This window comes from Saccopteryx bilineata, chromosome 2 (assembly GCF_036850765.1).
Source record: "Saccopteryx bilineata isolate mSacBil1 chromosome 2, mSacBil1_pri_phased_curated, whole genome shotgun sequence".
Lineage (NCBI taxonomy): Eukaryota > Metazoa > Chordata > Mammalia > Chiroptera > Emballonuridae > Saccopteryx > Saccopteryx bilineata.
In genome coordinates this window covers 364718938-364744626 of record NC_089491.1, presented here as the reverse complement: position 1 = coordinate 364744626, position 25689 = coordinate 364718938, and the positions used below count along the sequence as shown (strand labels likewise).

Sequence of the window (25689 nt, the reverse complement as noted above, 5' to 3'; positions counted from 1 at the left end):
TGAGCAAGAACACAGAGCAGGCTCCTGGCCTCATGGAATTGACAGTCTAAAGAAGCAATCAGACAAGTAAAATATTAGAACTTACAGTGTGAGATCTGATGGAGGAGAGAGAGGCTTGGGAAGGCTTCCTGGAGGAATGGATATCTAAGCTGAGTTGTGGAGGCTGAAGGGCAACGGGAAGAACCTTCTTGGTGGAGGGCAGAAGGCTTGATGGCTGAAAAGGGCTGGATACACTAGAGGGAGCAGAACTAGAGAGAGCCCCAAGTGCTAGCTCGTTACTGAGGCCAGATTGGCCGATCTTGATATTGACCTTTGATGGCCAAAGTCTTATGCAGAATGGTGTGTTATTAATCAGCTCCCAGGGATACGGCCCTGGAAACTCGCATGCCAGTGATAATGGCCTTCGCTGCTGCTGCTTCCCATGCCAGCAACCTGAGCTCTTTGGTTAACGTGGAAAAGAACGGTGTTGACTTGGCAAGTTATTTGAGTTACTGCCCTGTCTTTGGTCAGCTCTTTGAAGCTGTGGTTTGAGAGCAGTTTGGAGTGGAGGGAAGGACGGGCTGGGAGAAATGTGTGAACGTGAGGATAAGACCAGTGTGTTCCCTTGCCTCCTTCCTTCCTTGGGATGTTTGAGCACATGTTGGGTGCCATGTGCAGCAATAGGCATGCTGTGACAGTCACAAAGAGGTAGACTCGGCCCCTGCCCTGATGTATAATAAGAGGGAGACTAACCTAGTCATGGGGGGGGGGGGTTCCATACAGTTCAGTCCTCCCAGTAGAGACCATGAGTGAGCTGGACAATATCATTCCTCTTGTACAGCTGAGAGAACCAAGGCTCAGAAAAATTAATGAACTTCCCTCAAGGTCACATAACTGGTAAATGGCAGAACCTAGCTTTGAACCCAGATTTTGTTAAATTCCCAAGCCTGTCCTGTGTCTGCTGCCCTAGAAGCTCGTTTCTGTTGGGGGAAAACCATGTCAGAAGCTTGACTCCGGCCGGCTGTGCTGGAGGCTGCCACAGAGACACAGGCAGCATGCTCAGCAGGGGAGACAGGAACTCCTATCAGGCCAAGGACACTGTGGCTGGAGGAGAGAGGGACCTCTGGCCGGAGCAGGCAGTAGGAGCAGAGGCCCGGGGGTAGGGAAGGATAGGAAACATTTGAGGAATATTTCCGAGGTGAGCGTGTGCCTAGAGGGCAGGGTAGGCTTGGGGTGGAGTGGGGAGGATCCTGGAAAAGAAGGCGGGGGCCTGATTCTGGAAGTGGCCTCTGGTCACACTGGGAGGGATGGATCGGAGAGGGGTGAGCCTGGGTGAGGAGCATGCGTTCTTCTGATTAGCCCTTCAGAATACAAGAGGCATTTGTGTTGTCACATTTGTGAGCTTCAGGCTCTGGAGATGTTCCCAGGGGCTTAGGTTCCATAATAAGACAGGAGATATACTTCTTGTATGGCAACCTGGGAGTTGCCAGCCTCCGCAGAGAATGTCTGATCAGTTAGTCCTGTCTCTCTCTGGGTCCCCAGGGGCACGTGGTGCAGGCTCGCCATGGCTTTGCCTGTCTACGTTCCACTGAAGGTAGAAGCTGTACAGCTGAGTGGCATTATTTTTGCTCTCACTCAGTGTTCCCTCTCTGGCAGTTGTCCTCACTGGCCACTGAGCCCTGTGAAGATAGCAGGACTTAACAGCTCCCGTGAGCAGGCCCGGGCCCCTGAGTCTGGCGGCCTGAGAGCTAGCTGGGGACCAAACAGGTTTGTGGGGGAGCTTTCAGAAAGGCGGCTCTAGCCGTGGTTCTGTTGTCATTTGGTTTCATTTCACGCCTCACATCCCTCCAGCTACAAGGGTTGTTTACCCGGAGTCTGTGGAGAGAATTCTGGGGGTTTGTGAATCTGGAGAGGAAAGACGTTACCTTCATTTTCATTAACATTGCCTGGGACTTAGTATGTCGTTCGATCTGGATGAAGGCAACAAGGCACAGTTGTCTCAGCAAATATGTGACTCGGTCACCAGGAGGAATCACAGCTGTTTTCGTATCACATGACAGTTAGGGAGCTGTCTGAAAAAAGCACAGCTTCCAAGTTATGATCGCTGTGAGCCCCACCGCTAGGCATGATTTCATGCTTTAATAAAGAAGCTTGTATCACTGTTTTAAGACCTGTTTTGATAAATGTATTTACATGTAATTGATTTCCTTTATTATCCTAAGCGTTTTGTTGCATTCGCTCAGAAGCATTATTCTTAGAGATACGGACATCCCCAGGCTGCCAAAGGGGTGCATGGTGCGCAGGTGGTCAAGAACTTCTTTGGAAGTTGGGAACCCTCTTAGACACTGGCAATTTTAACTTATAATTATCATTAATAATTTTTTGGCATTGTGACTACTGTTTAGAGAAATATACTGGAGGTATATACAGATGAAAGAGAAAGGAATGTATTAACAACAAAACCCTCTGAGGGGTAGTAGGACAGGGAGGTGGCTCCAATGGCAGGGTTTTTGAACAGGACTTTGAAGGTGGTGCTTGCCTTCTGGGGAAGCTAGAACGTCTCTAATGTGAGGCCGCTGGAGTTTGTTCAACATCTCGGTAGCTCTCACTGGGTCCCAGGATCACTTGGCCTCAGCCGAGCCAGGACCCTGGTCTCCTTCAGATTATGCGCTCATTTCCATCCGTGGGAGCCGCTGCCTTCTTTCCCATCAGTCCCGGGCTGTGCCCCTCTGCATTCCCGCGTATAGTGCAGGCCACCCAGACGGAGCCCAGTCTTCGTTAAAGAGAACGTCACGCCGACCTTATTTAAATGGATTTCATTTGAAGTTTTAGGCGTTTGAAATCTGTGGACACTCTTCTCCTGGAAAATGCACAGACTCACATGTTTGAAATTTGCATACCTTTCAGGGTTAGGGTTAGAAAGCCTGTCATTGGACCTGAGTCACGGACCCTCGCTAAGACTGCCGTAGCCCCTTAGGCATGGCCAGCACGCCTGGGCCAGGCACGCACTGAATGTTTTATTTTTTCTCACCCTCCCTGAGAGGGAGGTTCTATTATTATCCCCATTTTCTGGAGGAAGAATCTGAGGCCTTTCTGGGGGTGGGGCGTTAAGTAACTTGTCTAAGGTCACAGGGCTAGGGTGTGCCTGAGCCCCCAGATCCCAACCCAGGCAGTCTGATTCCAGGTTGGACGCATCTTTAAGTGGAAGATTACTCATAGTCCTCAAACCCCCGTAACTTCCATATTATCAATTACTAACCTCCTCCACTCCAGCAGGAAGTCCTTCTTATGTTTTAACTATGCTCTGTTCTGACCAGTCTTGCCTGTTCTCTCTGAGGCTCGTGGTCTTGAGGAGGAGGCAGAGTCAGCCATCCCTGGGTGGGGTAGGAGTTAGGGGTGGCTCTCCAAATGGCCTGCTGACTCTCCCCAACGCCTCTCCTCTCTTCCCTCCCTCTGTTCGGCTCCAGCACTGTCAGCACGGCAACAAAGGGCTCCTGTTTGCCAGAGCTCCCCTATAGCGTGCTCAGGGCGGCCACATGTGTATGCCCTGGATGAACCACCTTTTCTTTTCTTTTCTGGGCTCCCTGCAGGCAAAGCTTGTCCGGTATATCTGCAAGCAACGGCAGTGCAAGCTGAGCGTGGCTCCTGATGACAGGACCTCAGAGCTCAACAGCTACCCTCACTTTAGTGACTGGCTGTACACCTTCAACGTGAGGCCAGAGGTGGTGCAGGTACGCGGGCCATGGGGCTTGGGTCAGGGGCTGGGGATGGGGTGGGTCAAGCAAAGGGACCACATGCAAACCCAAGCACAGCTCTACTGTGGCTAGGAATGCGAGGCAATGCGGTCTACTCTCAGCAAGGGGATATTTGGGGGGCAGCAGCAGGAGGGATCCAGGGTAAATGTGGCTCTAGCATGTGTCCTGGCTGCCATTGCTTTATGAGCCAGAGATCCTGACCACACCGGTCACTTAAATTGGTTTGCTGTAAGGACAGCAGCCAACGTTTCTGGAAACCTTGGCTGTGCGAGAGACACTGTGTTAAATACTTTCTAGAAATAATGTCACTTAATTCTCACAAAACCCTGTGAAGGAGTTACTATCACTATTGCCATTTTATACTTGGGGAAATTAAAAGCACAGAATGGTTAAATTACTTGTTTAAAATTATACAGCTAGTAAGTGATAGCTTTGGGATTTGAAAACAAGGGTCTGAGTTTACTTTTCCCTTGTAACTGTTATAATATACTGTCTCCCTCCTTTGATCCCTCTTCCCACCATTCAACCAACCTACCCACACACCAACTAACCAGCTCATCAAGCAGTACGCGTGGAGACCCCCTGCGAGGTGTTGGGTGCAGGACAGCTCTTGTGGGGCATACATAAATCAATGCTTGGCAGGTGTAGTTCACCCAGTCAGGCCTTTTAAATCCCTTACTTCTAAAATTGACTCTTGCTATTGTTTTAAAAGTAATATGAATTCATTGTATGTAAACCCTTTAAAAAACAAAAAGAGGAAGGAAAAATCACATTCCTATTTCCACTACCAGAGACAATTGATGATCATTAAGATTTTGATATTTCTTTCTAGTCTTTTAAAAATTTCTAATGAGGCTGACCAGGCGGTGGCACAGTGGATAGAGTGTCGGACTGGGATATGGAGGACCCAGGTTCGAGACTCCGAGGTCGCCAGCTTGAGCACGGGCTCATCTGGTTTGAGCACAGCTCACCAGCTTGAACCCAAGGTCACTGGCTTGAGCAAGGGGTCACTCAGTCTGCTGTACGCCTCGGTCAAGGCACATATGAGAAAGCAATCAATGAACAACTAAGGAGCCGCATGCTCTATATGCATTTATTATTATTATTATTATTATTATTATTATTAAGTGAGAAGAGGGGAGGCAGAGAGACAGACTCCTGCATGTGCCCTGTCTGGGATCCACCTGACAAACCTCCTACCCGGCAATGCTCTGCCCATCTGAGGCTGCTGCTGCTCCATTGCTCAACAACTGAGCCATTTCAGCACCTGAGGCAAGGCCATGGAACCATCCTCAGTGCCCAGGGCCAACTTGCTCACACCATTAGAGCCATGCCTGCAGGAGAAGAGAGAGAGAAAGAGAGAGAGAGAGAGAGAGAGAGAGAGAGAGAGAGAGAGAGAAGGGGGATGGTAGCTTCTCCTGTGTGCCCTAACAGGGAATTGAACCTGGGACTTCCACGTGCTGGGCCAATGCTCTACCACTGAGCCAACCGGCCAGGGCGCATTGTTTCATCTGATTGTCCCAGCACCCCTGGGACCGGGTACTGTTTCTGTCATTTCACAGTGGAGGAAGCCGGGGCCACACAGGGTGCACTCGCTTGCCTAGGATCGCAGAGCTATGAGGAGTAGAGCTGGGCATTTCTCCATTCCTGACTCTCAGTCCTCGCCCTCAGCCACTTCTCTCCCCTTCCTCCTGGGAATGCTTGGTTCTTGAACTGGCTCTGTGAACCTGGCCAAACTGTTTATCTCCCTGAGCCTCAGTTTTCTTCTCTTGTAAAATGGGAGGATACCCATGTGCTTGCTGAGGCAGTTGAAGGGTCAATGCTTAGAGGCACTGTAGTGTTTGCTGGGATGGGAGAAGGAACATGAAGGCAGTTCTCCCCCTTCTCTTCCTTGGCTGCTGTTACTCCTGGTGGGAGCCAGAGCCCACAGAGAGCACTGGAGACTTTCACACGGGGCAGTTCTAAATAGCCATGAAGAGGGAGCACAGGTGGAAGGCTGGGAGCCGACTGGTGAGAGGCAGCCTTCTGAATCAAGAGGCAGTAGGATTCGTCCCAGGGCTTAAGGCAGAGGGTGGCACCTAGGACCGACTGGAGCTAGGCCAAGGGCCACACCAAGGCACTCTCGCCACCCACACCAGTGGAAGGGAGTGGGGAGCAGGAGGAAGGTGGGCCGGCTGCCTACGGGTTCCTGGGCGGCAACCGGCAGCTTTCCACCTGGGATTTAAGAACCACAAGGAATCGTTGCCTGGGAATAGCACCATTTTCCCCAAACTCCCAGCCCCTTTTCTAAAGATGGCTCCTCAGTGTCTTCCTCTCAAACCTCCCCTTGGTGCTTGGGCCCTGGGCCAGGGTATTGAAGGATGGAGAGCTGTCCCCCTGGTCACCCCAGCCCCTGCTTACCGGCACCCGGTAGGGGCTGCCTTCGCCTGGCTCTGCTCCGTGTCTGTTTCTCCTTGCACACGGCTATGAGCACGGCAGTGGGGCCTGGGGTTAGAGGGCTCCTGGGCACAGGCCTCAAGGCCGGCCCCAGGGTGTGGTTCTGTTTTATTCTGTTTTTCAACCCAGACAGTTGTTTGGACTCTGAATGACCCACCCCGCCCCACTCACCCAAGGCCCAGATGGATCCTGTGTGCGTTCAGTAAAAATTGGTTCTGCCCATCAAAGTTAGGTGCAAATTTTATAAACCGAGGTTCCAAATAGCCAAAAAAAATCTCATGTTTTCCCAAAGCTGACCTCAGAGATAGAACCCTCGGACTTCTGAACAGAAGTCTAAGCCATTGTTTCTTTTCTTTTCTTTTCTTTTTTTCTTTATTTTTATTTTTATTTTTTTGTGGCAGAGACAGAGAGAGTCAGAGAGAGGGACAGATAGACAGGAAGGGAGAGAGATGAGAAACATCAATTCTTCGTTGCGGCTTCTTAGTTGTTCATTGATTGCTTTCTCATATGTGCCTTGACCAGGGGCTACAGCAGACCAAGTGACCCCTTGCTCAAGCCAGCAACCTTAGGCTCAAGCTGGTGAGCTTTGCTCAAACCAGATGAGTCTGCGCTCAAGCTGGTGACCTCGGGGTCTCGAACCTGGGTCCTCCGCATCTCAGTCCAACGCTCTATCCACTGTGCCACCGCCTGGTCAGGCTGTTGTTTGTTTTCTTAACCATTTTGTTTTGGGAACGTTTTAGGTTTATAGGAAGGTTGCAGAGATAGTACAGAATTCCCATATAAACCCTTCACCTTCGTCCAGTTTCCCATCGTTAGCGTCACACATTACCTCTGCACATTTGTCAAAGCTAAGGAAACAACACTGATACATTACTATTAACCAAACTCTAAAATCTATTTGGATTTCACCAGTTTTTCCATTTAATGTCCTCTTTCTGTTCCAGGATCCAATCTAGGGAGCCACATTGGTTTTTTTTTGTTTTTGTTTTTTCTTTTCATTTTTCTGAAGCTGGAAACAGGGAGAGACAGTCAGACAGACTCCCGCATGCGCCCGACCGGGATCCACCCGGCACGCCCACCAGGGGCGATGCTCTGCCCACCAGGGGGCGATGCTCTGCCCATCCTGGGCGTCGCCATGTTGCGACCAGAGCCACTCTAGTGCCTGAGGCAGAGGCCACAGAGCCATCCCCAGCGCCCGGGCCATCTTTGCTCCAATGGAGCCTTGGCTGCGGGAGGGGAAGAGAGAGACAGAGAGGAAAGCGCGGCGGAGGGGTGGAGAAGCAAATGGGCGCTTCTCCTGTGTGCCCTGGCCGGGAATCGAACCCGGGTCCTCCGCACGCTAGACCGACGCTCTACCACATTGTTTTTATTTACATATAAATTCATTTCCCGTTTTTTTGTTACAGTTGCTAAAATGGGATCGTAGAATATATGTATATCATTCTGCAGGTTTCAGTCTTAACCTCATCTCTGCGTTAGTCCACATGCATCCCTCTTGTTCTTCTGTGACAGTAGTCTAGTAAGAGGTGAGGCTTCTTCAGGTTGTCTTAGGAATGACTGTTTGAGGGGTGCCCTCCTGCATACATAGAGGCCCATGTGTAAGGCATCGGCCTATGCCCAGAAGAGGCCCTGTGCCTAGCAGCACGGCCCCTGGCCTTTGGGGAGTCCTTGGCAAGTACTTGCTGGGTGAAGGAGTGACTGAAAGTCGCCGTGGAATGGAAGATGGCAAAGCCAGACTTTAAAACAGGGTCTCTTATCTGTCTCTTCTTTGGTTTTATGGGGAAGGTGTCCAAATGCATGTAGTCTGACCGTTTCCTTTTTCTGCGTTCTCAGTGCTGAAGGGCCCCAGAATTGGCGCTTTACCCCAGGGCTGCTCCCCAAGGTCCGCAGGGATGGTCGTCATGTACTGGGATTTGTCCTCTTGGCCTCTTTGATGAGTTCCCTGCTGGTCTTGACCCCTCGTGGCTTCCTGATTTTTCTCCCTGGAAAGCACACACATTATACATCTGTGTAGCCAGATGTGTGTGTATAATCTCCTTCTTCCTTTTCAGTGTTGCCTTCCTGGGGTCCGTTTCTCTGTTATCTAAATATTATTTCAGCTTTTGGCTCTAGATTATGGTCACTGGTTTGTGGTCATAAAGTTTCCAGGAAATAACACCTTTCTGCCAGTGAAAGAAAGGGGACGGACGTGGAAGTGGCCACAGGATGGTGCTTGTACGTTCCGGTTTCTGGGGGATGAAGGGGCTCTATCTACACTCTTGACTCCCTTCACACTGAGTCAGACTCAGCCTGCTGCAGTGCTTCCGACATGTGTGACCCCTGATTCCTCCTTCAGTCCCTCTTCCGGGGATGTTGGAGACAGATAAGCATATGCTTGCCCAGCTATCAGACCTTGATCTGGAGTGGCACTGTCTGATAGAACTTTCTAGAAACGGTCTGTAATGTTCTGTCCAGCATAGTAGCCACCAGCCACATGTGGCCATAGAGCACTTGAAATCGCATATTGTGACTGAGAAACTAAAATTTCATCTTAATGAATTTACTTTAAATAAACATGGCTGTTGCTGTATTGGGCTGTGCAGGTCTGGAGCCTGCCCTGGTGGGGCCCTGGGCTGAGACCTAAGATGCCAAAGACACTCTGCCCGGTCCCAGGAGCTCACAGGCTCAAGTGAAACATGCACGGGCACTGGCACCAAGTGCCCGGATGGAAGCCAGCCTGGGCTCTGTGGGAGCAAGCAGGCAGAGTTGGCCCGGGGAAGTCAGAAAAGGACCAATACCAGGGATGGCTTTCCTAGAGCCGGAGCCAGCCTGGCGGGAAGGGTAAGAGAACACCAGACGGAGGGAACAGTACCTGCAAAGACCCCCAAGGTCTGAGTGAGCTGGTGCCGACCTCACAGGAAGGGTTTGAAAGGGCCTGGTCTGGGAGGAGGCTGGTGAGGTCACAGGGTGGGTTCACAGAAAGCATGGGGCTGGGTTTTATACGGCATGTCACTGAAGTGTGCGTATATGAGAGAGAGAGAGGAGAACATTAGAATTATTATGTTTTAGGGAAAAGTCAAACTCCTAGGGGTGAGAAAGCTAGATTCATCACGGGGACGGGTGTGGGGATAAGGAGCATCAGCACGGAGGGTTGGACGGCCTGAGGGGTGAGGAATGTGCAGGAAGTGTGCGTGGAGGCAGGGCGCCTGCTCCTCCCTAGACATCTAGAGTCACACACTGACTGTTTCCACCACCCACCGCACCCCGTCCCACAGGTTAAAAACTTGCAACTTGGAGTTCTGGTTGCAGCTGGGGAAATGATTACAGAGCCTGCTGGCATGGGGCCATATTTTTTTTCTTTAGCAATTTCCCTGTTGGAAGTTGTTAAAGGAAGTGGCTAGCGCTGGCTAGCATCATTTCTGGCAGGCAGAGGTGGGTGCTGCAGAGGCTGGCGTTCCAGAGCCAGAGCCCAGGCTGCAGGGGCCCCTGAACCAGCTCTCACTGGTGACGTTTTTTGTAGTAGAAGATGGTGGTAGATCCGTGAAGGGATTTTTGTTGTGGCCCTGACTGGGCAAATTTCTCTTTCCCTTTTTTTCCTATCCTTGCATTCCCATGTTTAAAATCAGGCCCTCTTTTGGGAATGGGGAAAAATCCTACCTGACCTCTGCCACCATCTTGGTCTGCCATTGTCTGGGAGTGGTCATTGCACTGTGTGGACCCCGAATGTAGGCTGTATGAAGCAGAAGCTATGTAACATTAAAACAGAAAAGTGGCATTGGACTACAAAGGATGGGGAGATGCAGGGCTGGGCACTGGACTGGCATGCTGGTGTAACCCACCCAGCCAGGAGAAGAGCTGAGGTTAGGATATAGAAAGCAGAGGGCAAACTTCAAGGTGGTATATGTCATCTTGTATAATCCTTATGTCTGGGGTGGGGGTGGGGAAGACACTATAATCCCCATTTTATAGCTAAGCAAACTGAGGCTCAGAGATGTCGAGTGACATTAGCATCGAGCAGCTAGCTGATAGCTGGACTGGAATTCAAACTCACGTCCTTGTGACTCCAAAGCCAGGCTCATCTTCCTACATGATTTTGTCATCTGACCTCGTACCCAGAATAGCCGAGCATGGGGCTACCATATATAGATATATAATTGAACTGAGCTTTCTTCCCATCTCCCCTTCCTCTCCTCATTCTCCTTCCCTTCACCCTCCCTTGTTTCCCCCTTCCTCATTCATCCTTCCTCTCTCTCTTCCTCCCACTGTCCTTCTTTTCTTTCCTTACTCCTCTCCTTTCTTCTTTCCTTGAACTATTTATTCTAGAACGATTGATCACGTGCCTTGGATCCAGATTAATTCTATTAGGGTGTTAATTAGGAACAAAATACAATCTTCCCTGGGGAGACCGGGCGGACCAGGGTGATGAGATGTACACATGCTCAAATGACCACAGTGCGAAGCACACGGCTTGGCCCCGAGGGAGGAAAGGATGGGATGTGGCAAGATGCAGAATCCTGTTTTTTCCTATTGGTCCAGTCAGGCACCTACTCAATGTCTTGCTGCCTTTTGTGTGCCAGGTACTATTCTAGGCGTTGCACCTGACTTCCTGTCCTTCTGGAATGTGCATATATCACTCTGTCTAATTAGTGAAGTGGTTTATTTTTCTGATTCTGAGCCACAGTGTCATTTTGTAAGCCCCTGGTTTCTAGAAATCTGAAAAATCACATGCATGGCTGTTCTGCTTAGCCCTATCCTGGCTGGCTAAGCGGGTGAGCCCATCTCCTCACTCCTTGAATTTCTGAGTTGCCTGATCCAGTGAAAATTTATGATGCTAGAAGCACCACACAGGCAGGGACTTGGTTGTTGTGTTCACTGCTTTGGCATAGAGTAGGTGTTCTTATTGAATGAATGACTGAACTCAAATAAGATCATCCAAAGAGTTAGGTGTCTTGTGCCGAGGTGTCTCGGGAGGTCCCATCTGGGGCTGTGGAGGTGGAATTGCAGGACCGGTGGAGGTAGGTCTTAGGGTTGCCAATGACCTGCTGAAGCCTACATTCCTCTGGTTTCTGTTGGTGATGGTCTGGACTTGAGCAAGGCTATGAGCCTGTGGCCCTGCTGTGATGTGAGATGGCTTTGGCTTAGTGTGCACGTGAACCTCCTCTAGGACCACCTCGCTTCTGGGCTGTCATTGTGTTCTGTCCCTCCTCCTGCAGGGACTGCCTGACTCAAAGGCAAGATTGCTCTAGAACAGATCTGACCAGCTAGATATTAGGGAATTTGGGTGTCAACGCCACGCTGTTTTAATTATTATAAAGCAAAAGTCTCTTTTCTTATTACTCTTCTTTTCTTAAAAAATAGCATATAAATACCACTGGCCCTTACTTCCAGCTGCACACCTTTTGGGGGGCAGCAAGACTGGAAAATAAGATTGCTTAAGAGCATGACCCCTGGAATTTTGGGAGGCAAAGTCTTAACTTTGCCACTTGCCAGTGGTGTGATCTTAGACAAGTCCCTTGCCTCTCTGACTGAGTCTGTTTACTCTTCTGTCAAATGCTCTAGCTAGAAACTCAGGAGTCATTTCTGATTCCTTCTGCTTCCTCAGCCTCCCATTCAATTGACTGGCAAATCCCGTGAGCTCTCTTTCTGAATATATATCCCAAGTCTGTGTCTCCTTTTACCCACTGCCACCTCCCTAATCCTAGCCACTGCACAGACTTGTGCAGTAGCACCTACATTGCTCTCTGTATCCACTCTTGCCCTCTCCTTTATTTTATTTTTCCATGAGCCAAGAGTGATTCCTCTTAAAATCCGGATTGGATCATCATCTCACTTTTCTGAGTACAGTCTTTCACTGGTGTCTTGTTGCACTCAGCATAAAACTCAGACCCCACCTCTGCCCCTCCTCTCTCTTCCCCTCATATAAGAACACATCAGATTGTTTCCTGTCATAACCCAGGGCCTTCGTATGTTCTTTTTCCTCTGCCTGGAAATTTCTATATCCTCATGGCTAGCGCCTTCTCCCTCTAACAGGAGCTTGGAAGTCACCTCTTCAGAGAGGCCCCCTGTCTAAAATTAGATGCTGCTTATACCCCTCACTCTATCTAGGCGTGCTGATTTCCTTTTTCACGCTTATTCACAAATTTTGATGACATTTTAGTTATTTTGATTGGTTTTTTATTCTGTTTTCTATTGGAATGTAAACTCCCTAAGGAAGAAGACTGTGTTTTGTTCACTGTTGTAGCCCAATGCTAAGTAAAGTTCCTGGCACACAGCTGGTGTTTAGTGGCTGTCTGTTGATGGATGGATGGATGGATGGATAAACAGATGGGGATGACATATATGACTTACTAAGTAAAGTATGACTTAACTCGCATAGTATGACATACTAAGTAAAAGCTATTATGTTCTTCTACTAGTTAGAAGTTCTTCATATCAAGTTCTCATATCAGCTGGCCTAAGCCAACCAAGCCTTTTATCAGTTTAGGTAACAGACATCCAGGGAAGTCTGGATGCGTGGGTTCAGATGATACTATTAGAGTATACTTCTCAGATAGACCCCTTCCATGTGGCAGTCATGAAGGGCAGCTGCCACCAAGCCTCACTTCCTGCCAGCATAGTAATGGTAGTGCTTGCCTATTGGAGAGCTTTTCCCCCTAGAACTGTAGCTGAAAAATGCCAGGGAAGGCCCTGATTGGCTTGGCTTTGGTCATGTGCTCATATAGAACCAATCATAGGACCAGGAAATGGAGAACTTGTCAGCCCAAACTGGGTCATGGTCTCAGAGCTTTGGAGCGTGGTGGAAGGTCTGAAGGGTCAGGGACACCTGTGCTCGGGAAATGAGTTCCTGGAGGAAAGCCAGCCCTGCTGATAGAAGAAGAGGCATACACAAATTCTCTCTCTCTCAGACAGCAGTAACAGTTGCTACTGCAGCACCCACCCTTAGTCTCCCCACGGCTCTCCCTAGGGATGGACCTCCTGGCTTTCCCCTGGGGTCCCCAGGGGTGACCGTTGTGCCCCATTTCCCATCAGTGAGCAGAACTTGTGCGTCTGTGTGGGAGGGAGGCTCAGAGATGGTTGTCAAAGGCCTAGCCCCTGGCGTTGGTCTGCAGAGATCATGTTTCCAGAATATAACAGGTGAACCTATCTCTCAGTTTTTGTTTTTAATAACATTCTTCATTTTTTTCACTATGAAAATAATACATACTTATTTTAGAAAATATGGAAAAGCAAAGTGATCTATAATCCTGTACAGAAATAATCATTGCTTCTTGACTTTTAATTTTTTTTTCCTTAGCATCCAGTAATTTACACATAATAATTCCTTTTCAAGATGTGAAAAGTACAGCAATTAAAGAAAACAGTAATACTACCGTTTACTGATAGTTTATCCCATAATCTTATTACTCAGAAGAAATGCTATAAGCCTTATTTGTTGGTTTGGGGTTTCTTTTTTCTTTCTTTCTTTTTTTATGTAGTTTATTCTGGAATTGTGCTATTAATTCTTTTGTGAGTATTCCCAGTGGGCCTGGGACGGAGCTGTGAGTGCCTCGTTCAGTCCTCCCAATAACCCTGTGAGGGAAGTGTCTTAGTCCCGCAGGCTGCTATAACAGAAAGACCACAGACCGCGTGGCTTATGAACAACAGAAATGTATTTCTCCCAGTTCTGAAGGCTGAGAAGTTCAGAGTCAAGGTGCCAGCAGATTTGGTGTCTGGTGCTGACCTAGTTCCCGGTTCATCGGTGGCCATCTTCCTGCCATGTTTTCGCATGGTGGGAGGGGCCAGGCAGCTCTCTGGAGTTGCTTTTCCCAGAGCACTAATCCCATTCCTGAGGGCTCCACCTCCCACAGGCATGCCTTCAAATACAGTACCATCACACTGGGATTAGGTTTCCACACGTGAAATTTGTAGAGATACAAATGTTTAAGCCCATAGCAGGAGGCAATGCTTTTATCCCCCGTTTACAGTAGAGATAGAGAAAGTATCACTGTCTCTTACCTGAGGTCCCCTGGATGGTAAGTGAGTAGAGTCAGGAGTCATATCTAGGAAGTCTGGCTCCAAAGCTGAGGTCACGAAACACATTGCACGTGTGTGCATGCTCTCTCTCCCTTTCTCTCTCTCTCTCTCTCTCTCTCTCTCTCACTTTAAATTCCCACAGATAGGACCAGGTTGCACATTCCCTCTGTGATGCCTGAAACAGCTTTCCTTTTTTAAAATTTTTTTTTAAAGTGACATTTTTGTGCATCTAATTACAAATGTTTATTGCAGGAGAATTAGAAAATATTAAAAAGTTTAAAAAAAAAATCCTGCCACCACAATCCCACCAGCCTTTGGTAGCCAGCCCCTTAACCTTTTACATTGTTTTGTTTTTTAATTTACGTATAGTAAAGTTAACTGTTTTTTTGGTGTACAGTTCTGTGAGTTTTGAAAATTGGTGGTTGATATGGCTCTGCCTATGAGTGTCCAAACCACCCGGTCCCAAATGTGTGAGAGCTGCAGGGGACTTGGGGGCCGTTCGAGTTCCTGTGGGGGTGGGGGTTCCCCAGATGATTCACTGGGAGGAGGGAGCTGATCATGCTCCTTGTTGACTCAGGTCAGACTTTTTGGAGGGGACAGTGAGGCAGGGAAAACCCTCTCTGTTTGTGGCCTGGTATCCTGGGCGCCTGGGTCCCTGGCCCCCTGTAGTGAGGCCCGCTGGAGCCTGCGCAACTCACACCCAGCACCTGCTCCGGGAGGTATGTGCTGACTCCCCAGCTCCCGGGCACAGACTATTTTTGGCTACAGTGACTGTTCACTACAGTCATGAAAACAAAAACTCTCCCTGTCTCGTCCTTCCCTGAGATACTACACAAGGGGCCGGGGCTGCCAGAGACCCTGGGCTCGGGCCCCTCATCATGCATTGCCTGTGGAGCTGGGTGACAACCAAGACAGCAAGGGGCACAGGGGCCCCGCCGCCCGTGGTGCTGCGAGAAGCACGAGGCCTGGACCAGCCCCGGCCGGAGGGCGGCGAGGTAGGCGCTGGGCTCTGGGTTCAGCCAGCCTTCCCGTGAGTCCCTGAAATGGGTGTACATACTTGTCTGCTCTCTGAATGAGTCCTTGCTTTGCTAACTGGAACACGCCTGGAGAAATCTGCATTGGTTTCTCCAGAATGTGACTTCCATTTCACTGTCTCACCCCCTTTCTTGTGATCAAGTGTCTGGGGAACTAGTAGAACCTTTCTGAAATAGATCTTCCCCATCCTCTAGTGAATGGTTTTGGGCCTGTCCATACTTTTGGTTTGAACAGGGCACACATTTATTTTGAGCCTGCTCCTTCTACAGGGAGCTGAAGAAACTGAGGTTGTGCCGGCAGACCCGGCCCTGCCTCTCGGTGCTTCTGGTCAGCCAGGCCGGGGAAGCCCGGCTGTAGAGGCGGGAGTGCTGACTTCGGAGTTTCAGGGACCAGGCTCCAATCCAGGCACCATCGTTCACTTGCTGTGACTTCAGGCATAACGTAATCCCTCTGCATCTCACTTTCCTTAGCTACTAAGCAGTTGTGTCCAGGCCACTTCAGGGGTTGCAGTGGTACTTGTAGTTGTTATTTTTATGATTTTATGGTTGTGAAAGATGAAGCATATCGAAAAGCTGAGTAAGAATCAGGGTGCCATGGGCCAGGATGGTCCTCGCCTTGTCTCAGAACCTGGTTGTTTGGGTGTAGCTGCTGCTGTGGGGTTTGCTGCTGCTTTTCAAAAAGAAATGTGTGCACTGTCACCACGGGTATGAGCAGGGGTAGGCAAGGAAGTGGAGTTGAGAATTTCTGCCCACCCATCATCTTTTGAGCCACCAGCACTTTAGGGACTTGCCGAGGCTCCGGGTGAGACCATGAGCCCAGAACCCCATTGCTTCCAGGTTGCACGGGACTCTGTGCCCACGAGCCAAGCACATGGCTTGGCATCCCTTGGGCCAGCACCTTTGGAGGTGATTCTCAGGGCAGATCTCGGAAGAGGGGGTCTTCCCCTGGCTCATCTCTTAGGCAGCTCAGGAAACGTGGCAAGAATAAACCCTTGACATCGGGATAAGAGATACCATGGAAAACAGTAGACTCTCCGGGATAGGATGTGTCCTGCTATTGGTCACTGGCAGGGCCCTGGTTCTGGTACTGTTGTTCTGGGTGACCAGGCAGGTCCCCTCCCTCTCTGGACCTTATTTTCCTCCTCTGTAAAATGAGCGTTAGACTAGATTGTCTCTAAGGTGCCTTCGAACTCTGCTTTGACCTTGGCAGAGGAAGGGTTTCTCTCCGGTTGGTTCATGAATATCTGTTGGCTCCTTTCATACCCTCAGACCCTGGGGACTCTGGCGATGGCCACCTTGGCTTGCGTCCTGGCCATCCACTCAGGGCTCCATTGGGCTTCTTCAGCTCCTGTGGGGTGGGAATTGTTGATAGTATTTCTGGAAAGCTACAGAGAGGGGCTGCCTACCTCTAGGAACTCCTGAGAAATCTTGGCCACCTAGTTGGACACCTGTGGGCTAGCTGTGAAGTAATGGGGTCTCTGTCGTCAGGTGGAGCAGCCTAGGTCTTGGGTCTCCAGCTCTGGTCCCACTTCCTATGGCCCAGTGCATCCCCAGCCTAGAGAGACGAATAGCCCAAAAGGACAGACCACATGCTGAACCCTAGGACATGCCCCTTTGGTGGATGAATCTGTGATTTGGCTCCTGGTCCCCACGGGGGCCCTCCAGACCCCAGCATTGGGGCCAGGCATTGCTCTAAGCAGTGTCGCTGTGTCTGAGGCCTGTTGGCCAGTCTGCTCACTCTCTGGTGGGAGGGCCTCACTGCTACACTCAGAGTTTTCGCTCTGCGGACATGGAAGAGGCAGGAAAGGGAGACCGAGTTGACTTGTCTGGGAACCCTCTCTTAAATGGTATGTTTGAACAGGGGAGAGTTGGGAAGGGAGAAGTTAGGGGCCGGCCAGCCACAGGCATGGTCACATGTAGCGCCCCTGTTTTTTTCTGTCAGTGCCTTTACCCTCAGGAGAGCTGAGGCTCCCAGGGTGACATACATTTCAAGCCAAACCCCATCCTCTGCACCCTCTGCACAGGATTATCAGGCCTCCTGTTTGCCAGAGACAGTCCCGGTTTAGGGTTACCGTCCCAGGGCAGTTACTCACGGCTCCCCCTTTCCCTCTGGAGTGTCCCTGTTGGGGCACAGCAGACCCCCACCTCCCTCTGGAACCCCTCCCCTTCACGCACCTGCCGGCCTGGCCTGTGTCCCACTGCCACACTGCTCATCTTCCTCTCACCTGCTGCACCAACCGGGCACTCCGTGGTGGGGGTGCAGCTCTGACCCCCCTGCTCACTGAGCTCTGGCCTCTGCCCCGCCCTGCTGGTGCAGGGAGGGACCTTCCCACTTGCCAGTGCCCCAGAAGCCAGGCGTCACCCGAGGGTTCGTGTTGCTCTTTGGCTGCTGCTAAACGCTCCACCCGTGCTACCCTCACCCCAATCTTTTTTGTTTGTTTGTTTGTTTTAGAGTATCCCATTTTTGACTTGAGTTTTACTGTGGAGTCTAGTGAACAAGAGCGGGTTTTCCCCCACAATCATCAAACATCCTGGGTGTAGAGAACCCACTGTAGAAGCCCACCCAGCTCCTCTCTTCATTTTGGGTTGCATGTATTGGGGGAAGCATGTAGCCCCCAGACTGGTGTGTGTGTGTCTGTCCAATGCTGGAATTGTCGGTCATTTTCAGATAGCAGCCAGGAGCAGCAGTATTGGAAATGTGTGTAGATGACGCAGAGAAAGGTGACAGATGTGGGCCTGCCTCGCAGCTGCTTCCTCTGTGTCCCCCTTCTGCTCATCGTGTGCTGGGAGTCAGAGGGGCTGAAGACATGTCAGCACGGCAGGAGGCTGGGGGGGAAGGAGCAATGAGCCCCAAGGCCACCAGGAGATGGAGCCCAACGTAGGTGATGTGTGTGTGTTGAGTGGCTGGATGACCCACTAGCCAGGGGTCACTAAATTGTGGCCCCTGGGCCAAATCCAGACCACCACTGTTTTTTTTTGTACAGCTTTGTGAACTGAGAACAGTTTTCACATTTTCAACTTGTAAGGAACAAAGAGAAGATTTTCATGACATGTGAAAATCAAGTGAAATTTAAGTTTCAGCATTGTCAGTACTAGAAGTTTATTGGAACACAGCTGCGCCCAGTCTGTTGATACATTGTCTGTGGCTGTTTGGGTGCTCTGCCGCAGATTGTGACAGAGACCCCATGGCCTGCAAAGCTGAAAACACTCTCTGGCCTGTAAAGAGAAACAATTCCTGCTAATTCCTACACTAGATAGATACCTCAGGAATATAGGAGAAAGAATGGGGCCCAAGAGGCAGCCACAACAAGACTGCCTGGGGTGATGGAGCTGGCTGTGGGGATAGCAGGTGCTGTCAGGACCGGAGAGCTCATCTCAGGCAGAGGCAGAGGTGCCCATCTCTGCCAGGGGGCAGGAGGGAAACTGAGGGGGCACCAGCAGGCCTGCCCAGGGGGTTGAGAAAGAATGTAGAGGAGACCCCCTGAGAGGCTTGCAGCTGCTTTTAACCCCACAGCTGGAGCTCACCCCAGCTGTGTGGAGTAGGGCAGGATATGGAAAGGAGAGCCAGATGTCACCTGTGATGCCAGGTGGGCTCTGCCCTGGGAAAATTACCTCATTTTGTAGAACAAAGAAGTGGGCATCCATTTGGGCAGGGACAGATGGGACTTGATAGAGATGGCCATACCTCAACCTCGCCAGTTGGGCTGTGTGGCCTTAAGTGAGTTACCTGCCCTCTCTGAGCTTTATCACCATTCTCAGGATCTTATATTCATCTAGCAGAGTACCTGGCACCCAGGAAATACACAACAGATGCCTGTCAATCACCTCTTAGGCCCCTCCTCATCTCCTCCCTTTAACCTGCATCCCTCAGCCTCCACACCCCATCTCACCACTGCACTGTCTTCCTGAGGCTCTCAAGCCCAGGCATACCAATACATAAGCCAGACAGCCACTCCCAGAAGATCCCAGGTAGGCTCCTGACTCTGTGATCACCTACCCTGCTTTGCAGGAGGGAGGGAGGCACTGGTGTACAAGAGGGGAAGTCTTCTGGGACATCTGTGTGCTTGGGCTGGGCTTGGGTTGAGTTGAGGGGGTGTGAGCCTCCTTAGAAGACTGGCAGGAAGTCAAGCCCCAGAGCACAGCCCTGCCCCAGTCAGACCCACCCTCTGAACTGGATTAATTGGCCAGACTTAAGACCCAGCAGCCTACCTGGCCTTGTGGTGGGCACCCCCCAAAATTATGATTTGATTGGTTTGAGGTGGGGCACAGGCAGCAGGATTTTTTTAAAGCCCTTCATGTAATTCCAGGTGCCACCAGAGTGGAGAGCCACAGATCTGTTCTAGTCAGACCCACTCATTTTATAAATGATGAAATCAAAGCCCAGAGAGGAGCAGGGACTGGCCCAGTGTCCAGGAGGTTCCAAGGACCAAATCGACCCTTCCTTCACTGTGCTGGCCATGTGGGAGCTGTGGAGAGGAGGCCTCCCGGAAGCGGAAGTGGCTGGTTTTTTCCAGGAAGGTCTTTTCCTCGTTTCCCGGGCTGGGGTTATAAAGAGGTGGGGTGCAGACCCCATTTACCAGCAAAGCCAGTGTCCCCAACCTGCCTGCTGGTCTCCATAGAGAAACCCAGGAGGCCGCCTGACCTGGGCCCTCAGCACCTCAGCCTCTGCTGTGCCTCCCAGCATAGCCAACCATTATCCAAGTCCCACCCCTCCCTCTCCTTCAGCCCCAGTAGTGGGGAGCAGGAAGGGTAGACCATCTTGCTAACTGTAGGCACATAGACTCCCAGCCTGGGTTGCCATAGAAAGCTCCCTGCTTTTCTCTCTTTTTTAAAAAAAAAAATTTTTTTTATTTATTCACTTTAGAGAGGAGAGACAGAGAGAGAGATGGGGGGGAGGACAGTGGGAGCAGGAAGCATCAACTCTCATATGTGCCTTGACCAGCCAAGCCCAGTGTTTCAAACCGGCGACCTCAGCACTTCCAGGTCGACGCTTTATCCACTGCGCCACCACAGGTCAGGCCTCCCTGCTTTTCTCTTTGTCCTTTCCCAACCCCTTGGGCCTGGTCTCAGAGGGGTGTGCGGGGTTTTACATAACCATCCACAGGGTTCTGGGAGTCTACTCCTGGCCTCTGATGTGACCAGTTCCCAGAGAAGCATCTGTGGTGAAGGATCCTGGCCCTTTAATTAACCCCCAGCCAGAGAAGCTGGAGGAGGCCTTGGCCCACACAGTGCAGAAATCCCTTCTGCTGATGGACCTTGAATGCTAGCAGCACTGGTTGGGGCGGTTACTGCCTTTACTGATCCAGCCTAGAACGTTAAACATACACGAAGTTCGGGTTTGCTTCTTGGTCTTTCTTCAACCCGGCATTCACCTGAATGCTGGCTTAAGCTGTCACGTGGCTCATACACAGGCTTTGAAGTACCCCTGGCATCTCCACTGTCCCCCTGACTGACCACAGCGAGTGCAGAGGGCTCTCGCACAGGTTTCTAAGTATAGACCCCAGGCAGCCCCGTGGCTGCCGGTAAGTCCCAGGATACCATTTGATACCCCGCCTGGCCTGTGACACCAGCCATCGCCAGCTATGGAGGGGAGGGGACAGCCTACCCCACATTCTTCTGTGGAGAACAGAACCAGCAATTTAATTGTCACAGGCTGGGGGTGACTTCAGTGCTCAACTGATCCTGCTATCTAATTTTTATCAGAAAAAAGGACTTGTCACCCATGGGAGAATAGACAGTCTTGAGAGGATGGCAGAGGCCAGAGCCAGTGTCCCCTGGAGCTCTTTTCTGTCCCACGTGCTCACCCGAGGCCCCCAGGAGCTAGGGTAGCTCCCAAAATGGGCTGGGCAGCTGGGCCCTCCTTCTTGGTTTCTAGTTCATAATTTCTTCTTGACACGGAACTGGGAGTGGGGTGGGCAGTGATTCTCCTCGAAGTATGCAGACTCTTTGCCTTCATCCCTTCCCTGGAACTCCAGGGTATGGGCCCTCGCTTTGAGACCAGTTGGCATGTCCCGTGTGCCTGCAGGAGGTGGGAGGCTCTCTTGAGGCCTGCAGACCTGAGAGGGTTTCAGAGCTACCTGTGAGTTCACCTTTAGCAGGTGGTTATACTGATTGCCTGACTTGCTTTAGGTAGAGAGATTATCCAGAGAATTTGTATGTGAATTACTCAGGTTTGAAATAACTTTCTAACTCAGACTTGGCTTTGCCTAACACCGTGGGTGGGCAAGTCACATCCATGTGTGAGGTTTGGGGGTGCCAAGTTGCTGAGGGGCATTGCTTGAGTCGTGGTAGGAAGGGAGAGCGGGGCTGCTCCGGAGGCCTGCACAGCCACGAGCCCAGCCTAACTGTTGTCTAGCTGGAGGCCCAGGCAAAAGCAGGGGCTGCTGGTTCCAGCATGCCTGCCTCATGCTCTCTGCCCTCTTGATTGAAATAACTTCGGGTCCAAAGTCACTCATAGGATTTGGAAGGCTGGGCCCTTTGTTTCTATGTCCGGGTCCTCAAGCCAGGGTGGGGACCTTACTGAGAAGGCCTGGCCACCCTGTGGTATGTTGCCAAGGGCACTTGCTGCTGGGCCACCATCCTTCCCCATTGGCCTACAGAAAGACAGCTTTGGAAGTCAGATTCTTTACATAGGGTCTGTATTCGGGGCTCTGGGGGCACCATGTAACCAACAATACAATTGTTTGGTCTGCGCGGATTTGCTACCATGTAGCATTTTTATTTTAAAATAAAAATTCAGATTTCTTTAAAACCAGGAAAACTGGCACCCCTCCCATAGTCACCCCTCTTACCCCAACACTGAAGGCAGAAGGTGAGTTTCTGCTTAGCATTGCCCTCGCTGCTCCTGGATTTGTTGTCCAGTCGAGGCAAGAGAAGTGTTTCTAATACATGTTTCCATTAAAGATAGATCCAGGGGGCCTCATCCCCTCTGATCTCCTGTCTTCCAAGGGTCTGGCCCCGTGGCTGTGTGTGAGACCCTCACTGCTGAGTGGTCTAATAGCTTCACTGACTACTGCTTTTAGGTAGAAAGCTGTGGACCCTCTCCCCAGCTCAGTGGTCCAACCCTGCAGTGAGGAGAGATAAGAGAGTGGAAGGGACAGTCAGAGATCAGGGTGACAGCGGTGTGCTGAGCACTCTGCTTTCGCTGGTGGACTTGCAGAGTCCACACTTCAGGGCGACGCTTCCCCTGGGAGAGGCCAGGGCAGCTCTAGTTTAAGTGGATCCCTGGATTGGAGTAATTGAAGGAGTTTGGAAATGGCATACCTGGGTTTTAGCTCTGGCCCTGCCATTTATGGAGTAGCCTTGTGTGAGGTCTCTGAGCCTCAATAAAATGGGCTTAACAGCCTCTCGTGCTGAATTCTTTTGAATGCAGATAGTATATGGAGTACTGGGCATACTGTACTGGTAAATAGTCTGTAATCATAAATGTAGTTATTATGTTTGAAAAACAGAAACTTGGTGAGCGCCGGGAAGAGAGGAACAGTCCCTATTGCATTTTAGTTAGATTGGGTTTCTAGGCGCGTTGGTTTCCATGTCGTTGCCTCCTCCCCACCCCCACACCCCCGTAAAAAATCAGGCAGATACAGGATTCTTCTCTTGGGAACCTGCTGAGTCATCACAACCTCAGGGAAAGGCAGGAGAACTGAATGTCGGGGAGAGGTGGAGGGTTGTTTCTGCACTTGTGTAAAGGTCGGCATCACTGTCACTTGTTTGTCTCCTGACAGTATTGCCAACTTGCTTTTCATAGTAAAATGAGGGGGAAAGATGTCACAATAAAGGAAAATAAATACGCTGATGAACAAAAGTTTCTGCCCTGGGACCATTATCTAATTGGCCCCTTTTCTGTGCTGTTCTTACCATTGTCCTGTGACGCTCTGTCTAGTTTTCTCTTCTAGAAGGATTTCTGACAACCATGGGTTTGTCCAAAGAGTGAAGAGCTTCTTGGTACTTTTACTTGTGTGCTTGTTTCTAATTATTGGTGTGAATCATTCTAAACAGCTACAAGATTATTGTCCTTGACTAGAGAATGGACAGGCAAGACACAAAGGTGGAGATGTCAGGACATGGCCACACCCCAGAGGCCACACACCAGGCCTCAGCTGTGGCCCCCACCCCCAGGCACACCGAGAGCCCCCACACTCTTCTCGCCCCAATAACTTATAGCCAGTATTTCCATCAGGTTCGGTTTTGACACTTAGGCCTAAGATTTACAGCAGATTGGATAGACTGACAATAACATGACTCTTTTAAAATAAAATTAGACACAGCTTGCTAAAATCAATGAAACTCGGATTCTCAGGAACGGTGAGCTCTATATGAATCATTTAATGGGAGTGTCTGGCTTCTCTGTTATAGGAAATCTGGAAAATCTAGAAAAGGACCAAAGAAGCAAAACGACAGATCTTACCACTGATCCTATGACCCTTTGAGCTTTTCTGTATCTCACTGCTCTGCAGCGACTGTTTTCATGGCAGTCACCCTGCAGGCCACTTGAGGCCGGGGACACGTCCCACGGTTCTGTGCGTCTGCTCCAAGCTGGGTGTCGCATGTGGCTCAAAGTAATTAGAACCAGAGGGGTTTCTTCCCTCCAAGATGAGGGCAAAGAGCACAAGCTTCGAAGTGCTAACCCTAACCCTAACCCTAACCTTGGTTAGGCCTTGGTTCAAATAACCACTCTTTGTATTAGTTTTTTGCTGCTGCGTAACCAGTCACCGCAAACTCAGCGGCTTTGAACACCCCCACTTGTTAGCTCCTAGTGCTGAAGGAAGAGGACCAGATGGAGGGGTCCAGGCGGGCTCAGCCGGTGCCTGCCTAGGGTCTCACCAAGCGGAAGCTGAGGTGTCAGCCAGCCTTGCCTCTTACCTGGAAGCTTTGGGGAAGAGGCACGTCCAGGGGCATCCAGGTGGTTGGCAGAGTCCTGCTCCTAGTGCCGCAGGTCTGAGGTCCCTTCTCCTTGCTGGTCTCTGAGGTGGGGAGGGACTCTCCCCCAGAGGGCGCCCACGTTCCTTCTCCTGTGTCCCTCCAGCACCCAAGTCTGCACCATGTCCTGGTCACACTTCAGATCTCTCACTTCCTCCCTGCTGCCTCGAACCCTGGAAAGGCCTTGACAGAGAATGAAATAAAGCAGGGTGGTGAGTGCCCACATGGCGCCTGCTGAGCCTTCACTCGCTGGGGCAGTGTACTCTGAAGTCTTGTCTGGTTCAGATCCAGTGCAGCAGATCTGTAAAGGGCTATCTTTATCCCAGGTGCTTGTCTTTCTAGACAGTCGTGATTCATCATTTTTCTGGCCAGAGGAATAAAAAGAAACGAGAGGGGTGACAGGTCCTGATGAAAACTTTTCAGGTTTCGCCCCCCGCCCCCCAAGCCTAGGCCTCTGGACTTCAGCTGCCGTCTCCCTGAGCGCGGAGCGTTGTGGTGAGAGCCGGCTGCCTGCGTCCTCAGACAAGTGGTGGCCTCAGTCCGGTGGGAGGCCGGCCCACCAGCTGGCCCCTGCCACTCAGCAGCCGGCCGGCCGAGGGGAGAGGGGAGAACGAGGAGGGCCTCGGGGCCGCGCCGGTGCTCACGGGCCCTCTGCCTGTCCCTCTGTGCTTCCTCAGGAGATCCTCCGCGAGCTCACGCTGGACACCCTGCTGGACATGAATGAGGCCAAGGCGAAGGAGAGGCTGCGGCGCTGCGGGGCCAGCGCGGAGGAGTGCGGCCACCTGCAGTACGCCCTCACCTGCCTGCGGAAGGTGACAGGCCTGGGTAGGTAGGGCCGGCCCCGTCGGCTTCCTGCCCCTCCACCTTGGTCTGGACGCCCGCCTGCTCTCTCCAGGCCCAGCCTGGGTCCCTGGGCCACGGCCTCTGCTGAGGCGGATGATGGGGCGGGTGTGGCCCAGGGTTTCTGGGCTGCTTGGAAAGGCTAGTGTAGACATCCAGAAAGTGTGTGATGGACGTGATCTGAGACAGAGGCTCTCCCGAGGCGGAGGGCTCAGATCTAGGCTGGTGTGGCCAGTACGACCCGACCGAGGGAGAGCTTTAGCTGTAGTGAGAAACCCCGGGCCTGACCTGTGGTGGCGCAGTGGATAAAGCGTCAACCTGGAAATGCTGAGGTCGCCGATTCAAAACCTGGGCTTGCCTGGTCAAGGCACATATGGGAGTTGATGCTTCCAGCTCCTCCCTCCCTTCTCTCTTGCCTGACCTGTGGTGGCGCAGTGGATAAAGCGTCAACCTGGAAATGCTGAGGTCGCCGGTTCAAAACCCTGGGCTTACCTGGTCAAGGCACATATGGGAGTTGATGCTTCCAGCTCCTCCCCCTTCTCTCTCTCTGTCTCTCTCTCTCTCCTCTCTAAAAATGAATAAAAAAATAAAAAAATAAAAAATAAAAATAAATAAAAAGAAACCCCGGGCAGGTCTGCTGGGCGGGCCCAGTATGACATCCCCTCTTTGGAGAGCATTTGTTAGGCTCTGGGAGTCCTCCAGCAGCTTTCCCCACCCACCCCAGCTCATCGCCT

At 51.1% G+C, this 25689-nt stretch overlaps 1 protein-coding gene across 2 annotated transcripts in view; it reads left to right on the top strand.

The window, feature by feature from the left end:
• KSR1 (kinase suppressor of ras 1) overlaps positions 1-25689 on the top strand; it is a 160784-nt gene that overhangs the window by 86088 nt on the left and 49007 nt on the right. For both annotated transcript variants that reach the window (XM_066263274.1, XM_066263272.1), the window contains exons 2-3: positions 3570-3710; positions 24793-24940. In XM_066263274.1, the coding sequence (XP_066119371.1) occupies positions 3570-3710; positions 24793-24940 (289 nt within the window). The remainder of the gene's footprint in view (positions 1-3569; positions 3711-24792; positions 24941-25689) is intronic.